Source organism: Octopus sinensis, linkage group LG2 (assembly GCF_006345805.1).
Source record: "Octopus sinensis linkage group LG2, ASM634580v1, whole genome shotgun sequence".
NCBI classification, from domain to species: Eukaryota; Metazoa; Mollusca; class Cephalopoda; order Octopoda; family Octopodidae; genus Octopus; species Octopus sinensis.
Window position 1 is genome coordinate 181,512,331 of NC_042998.1, and position 5,000 is coordinate 181,517,330.

Consider the following 5,000-nt stretch of genomic DNA (forward strand, 5'->3'; position numbering starts at 1 on the left):
ACATATCGTATTTTGCAACACAGAACATCATTAGTTATTTCGTATTCTAGACTCTTCTTTCTTTTTCAGCTCATAGTCTCTCTTCCCCTCTCCCTCTCTTTCTCTTCCCCCCTCTCTTTCTTCTCTTCTCTTCTCTCCTCTGACTCCCCTTTGTAGTACTTTCTCGCTTATATTGATATCCTGAAGAAGACTGTTTTACATTTGTCATACTAAATGAAGGTGAAGTCTTCACTGATGACCATAATATTGGGCCCCTGATGCCACCAGATTATTTTCACTCATTCATTGAATACTCACGATATTTTCATCTCATTTACTTTTGCCACGGTTGTTTAATATTTGGTAAGTATAGCGTGCAAATTATTTCTTCAATAATGTAAGCATTTTTTTTATCTTTTTAAGAATCAAAAGAAGGTTTCCGGAAAGAACAAGAAAACCTACTTAATGAGAAAATGGAAAAACGAATGAAGGTAATACATATATATATATATATATATATTATATATATATATATATATAGTAGAAATAGGTTACAAAAAGAAAATAGAAAATACACGTGGAAATGTAAATGGAAAATAAGGAAAACCAACGAAAATGCACATTGTAAATAAAAAAAGGAAAGGCTTTTTATGAAAGGTAACGACAGATATATACATTTAGATGGACTGAGGTAGTAATAAAAGTGATAAAAGTCATTATTATGAGATGATTAAAGAGTCATAAAGCTTATGACGAAACCATGGTATGCTTTATGACTCTTTAATCATCTCATAATAATGACTTTTATTACTGTTATTACTACCTCAGTACATCTAAATGTATATATCTGTCGTTACCTTTCATAAAAAGCCTTTTCTTTTTACAGTGTGCATTTTCGTTGATTTTTCTTATTTTCCCCTATATATATATAGGTAAACGTTAAAAAACACAAACTGGGACAAGAACGTGAAACATTTTGAAGACGGCAAAAAAAACACACAGACGGGACTTTCGAAGCTCTCAGTCATCAGTCAAGAACCAGATCATCTTCGCAATTTCGGCTGATTAATCTTGATGTATATATATATATATATATATATATATATATATATATATATAATATATATATAAATTAAGATATAAACTCAAATTAGGCAATCATACTCATACGTTTATAAATTCGACTTAAAATACGTATACACATATTAATACATATCGACACGTATGAATATTTTTTTAAATATTCACAAAATATAAATATATACATAAAAATACATGTAGGTAAACCCTTGCGGAATACGTATGGAAGGAAGCGTGAGAAAAAGAGAACTGAAAATTTTTTTTTGCTTTTTTGTACTGAAATTAAGAGCGGTTAAGAGTTTAGATTAAAAGATCCATAGAGTTCGGTGTGTGATTTTTAAAAAATATATATGGTATATAAAGTATATGATACAGTTCGAGGAGATTCACTTTCAACAGCCGTTTCTAGAGCTCATGTCCTAGGAGAAAAATTATTAAATCTTACAAACCATGAGGACAGCGTCCCCTTCGTCAGGAAAGGTATCCTTATAAAATTACATTCTTGATATTTGATTTTTTTTATTAAACGTATGACAGCAAGATGAGATGGAAATGAAAAAATGAAAAATGTAATGAAGCTTTTCGGCCCCACCTCCGTGCGGCTTCATTTATACCTTACTTTAATCTGCGTTCCTGCAAAAATGTCAACCTGATGTTTCGTTTGAAAGTCCATATAGTCTATATAGCATGATAGCTCACTTATGTCCATTTTATCTTCCAATATTTAAATCCATACTTGTATTCCATTATTTTTGATAATTGCTCCTGGGTTACCAGCAAGCAATAATACCACCCTTGTATATTGGTACACGCACTTGTACCCACTGTAACTGTGTCTTCCCAAGTGCTAATTTCTTCGTAGAGTTCCTCATTTAACTCATCATATATCACTACATAATTATTTTTTTGATAGGTCGAGGGAGGGGCAGTTTGGGGGTTCTTGTGTGAGCGTGCTCTTCTTGGTGTCGGAGGGCAGGTTTGGTATCTCTAGGGGGAGGATGGAGAAAAGAGGGTGTGGGCGAGTGTTGCCTTTTTTCTCTTCTTTTTCTTTCTTTTCTCAGACATTTCCCATTCGTTGTTCTTTTCATTGTCTTCTTTCTTTTTTTCTGTTGTTGCTGGTAGCGCGACCTCCTTGCTCTCGGGTCTTTTTGGGGTCCTTCGTGGAGCTTTTTGGGCGGTGAAGGGCGGCGAGCTGGCAGAATCGTTAGCGCGCAGGGCGAAATGCTTAGCGGTATTTCGTTTGCCGTTACGTTCTGAGTTCAAATTCCGCCGAGGTCGACTTTGCCTTTCATCCTTTCGGGGTCGATAAAATAAGTACCGGTTACGCACTGGTATTCATATTCATATGTGTCGATATATATTAATATATGTATACGCATTTTAAGTCGAATTTATAAATGTATGAGTATGATTAGCTAATTTGTGTTTATATCTTAATTCTTATCTTTTGTCTCAGGTTCGACCCGAGTACTTCTTTTTAGCAATTCTATATACTTCGTAAGAAAGAGCAATAATATTATATATATGTATATATATATATATATATATATATATATATATATATACATATATATATATATATATATATATATATATATATATACTTTTATTATTATTATCATATTATTTTTATTATTATTATTATATTATATTATATTATATTATAATTATATTATATATATTATATTATATATATATTATATTATATTATTATATTATATATCGTGAGGCGATAGATAGCAGAATTGATAAATCACCATTCAAAATACCTTGTGTTGATGAAATCCAGTCAAGGCTATGGATCGATAAAACAAAATGCTATTCGAGATAGTATTTGTCAAGCCTCCCACCCAACACCCACCCACCCACTACACACACAGAAACTTTGTAGCATTGTAATTTACTTAAAATGTTGTTATTCAAGTGCATAGATAGGGAGCTAATAGAAGCCGTTTATCAACGCAAAACTAGAGAAAAGAAAATATATTCTAGATTTCAGCTTTTGCAAGCTCTAATCTTGAAGTGAAATATTTTTAAGATTATGATTTATTAATACCGAAATATAGAATAAATTTATATTTCTCTGACTTTTCATTGTTAAGTGACTTCTATTACCTCCCTGTTTAATTATATTCGTATGCGAGTGTGTGCGTGTGAAAGTATGTGTGTACATGTACTTGTGAGTGTGTATGTGCGTGTGTTTCCCGTGAGATAATAGCATTCACCATTACTGCACAAACTTGGTCAGATTGTTATGGAAATTATTAACAAGACAATCGTCAGAATCCACCATACGACCTTATCAGCTTTACGAAGAGTAAACCATAGAAATCGACCTTGCATTAATTTGAAGCTGTAAGTTCTGTTGCATATTTATTTTCATTTTACCTTATATCATAGTGCATTTTGTGAACAATAGCGTCGTTAATTATATGTTACCACCAAGTTAATCACTAGTTCACTGAGTTTCTGATAAGAGCCGAAACGATATGTTTGTGCAACGTGGGTAGAACAAATACGAAAAGATATTTTACTCCCCTGGTAATGTTTATTTCAATTTTCATAGTGATGTTTACATCTTTCGGCGATTTACACACACACACACACATATATATATATATATATATATATATATAATATATATATATATATATATATATATATAATATATATACACACATACTTCCATATGTATGCATGTGCGTATGTATGTATGTATGTACGTATGTACGTATGTATGTATGTATGTATGTATGTATGTATGTATGTATGTATGTATGCATGCATGTATGTACGTACATACAATGTATGTATGTATTTATGTACCCATGTATGTAATCAATAGCACAATTAGGGTACCCAAATGCGTAACGGACAAAATGAAAAAAACTTGATGAAAATGCTTTTTTTTTTGCTGTTTGTTGTAGCTGAGTATACAAATTTTCGTTTGATGTAAAAAAAATTTAATTCTTGATCAAAATGCGCATAAATTAGCATTTTAATTAGGCGTGTCAAATTATATAAAAATTCCTAATATAGTGAAAAAAAATCATAAAAAAGAAACTATTTTTTTTTCTTCTTAAATTACTTGTAAATATTCCCGATAAATACCCCTTTCATTCACCATTAGTACATAACCATAACATATGAAATATGAATTAATCTCATATTATTTTATCAAAATAAATGCTCAATTTTGAAGACATTACTTTGAATTACTATTAAACCACTTTCATATATTTTATAATATTTTGCTTTTGCAAAAGAGTTAAGAGTTGAAACTTTCAGGTATTAACAACATATATATGTTGGCCCTTATTAAGAAGTTTTATGAAATTAAGGCAGACATTTTGGAAGATATGGTATTTTTCATTAAAAAATTTCTGTTAACAGTTTGACCAAATGGTTTTACTATTAATTATTTTACTTTTAGTGTAATTACACTAAAAATAAGATAACTAATAGTAAAACCATTTGGTTAATTATTTCATACGGGAGGTAAATTAAATCTAATCTTCCTTTGCAGTTTCGTGAAGCTATTATTGGGAATTTTCCAAACAATTCTAGGTATTATTCTATTATCAACTCACACTCGGTTAGGATTGTTTTTTCCAACGCAAAAATCTCTTACAGATTATCTCTTCACATAATATTAACCTATTAAATATTGATACATTTACTAATACTAACATTAATTTAGCTAATACCATTCATCCCCCAAGAAATATTAATAACAAGGTTATTGTATCTGAAGTCAATTACAACAGAATCAAGTTTATGTCAAGTAACTCTAAGATTAAAAATTCTATATACTAGTGTAAAATTACTAATGGTAATGAAGTGTATTTTTATATATGAAGCACATCTCAGTTATCTAAAAGAATTTCTAATCATTACTCTACATTTAGGATAGGAATAAATGTAGCCGTACAGGACTTAGT

At 30.3% G+C, this 5,000-nt stretch overlaps 1 protein-coding gene across 3 annotated transcripts in view; it reads left to right on the top strand.

Annotated features, from left to right (window-relative positions):
- LOC115226945 (titin homolog) overlaps positions 1-5,000 on the top strand; it is an 86,779-nt gene that overhangs the window by 53,759 nt on the left and 28,020 nt on the right. For all 3 annotated transcript variants that reach the window (XM_036500495.1, XM_029797905.2, XM_036500496.1), the window contains one exon: positions 403-470. In XM_036500495.1, coding sequence (XP_036356388.1) covers positions 403-470 — 68 coding nt within the window. The remainder of the gene's footprint in view (positions 1-402; positions 471-5,000) is intronic.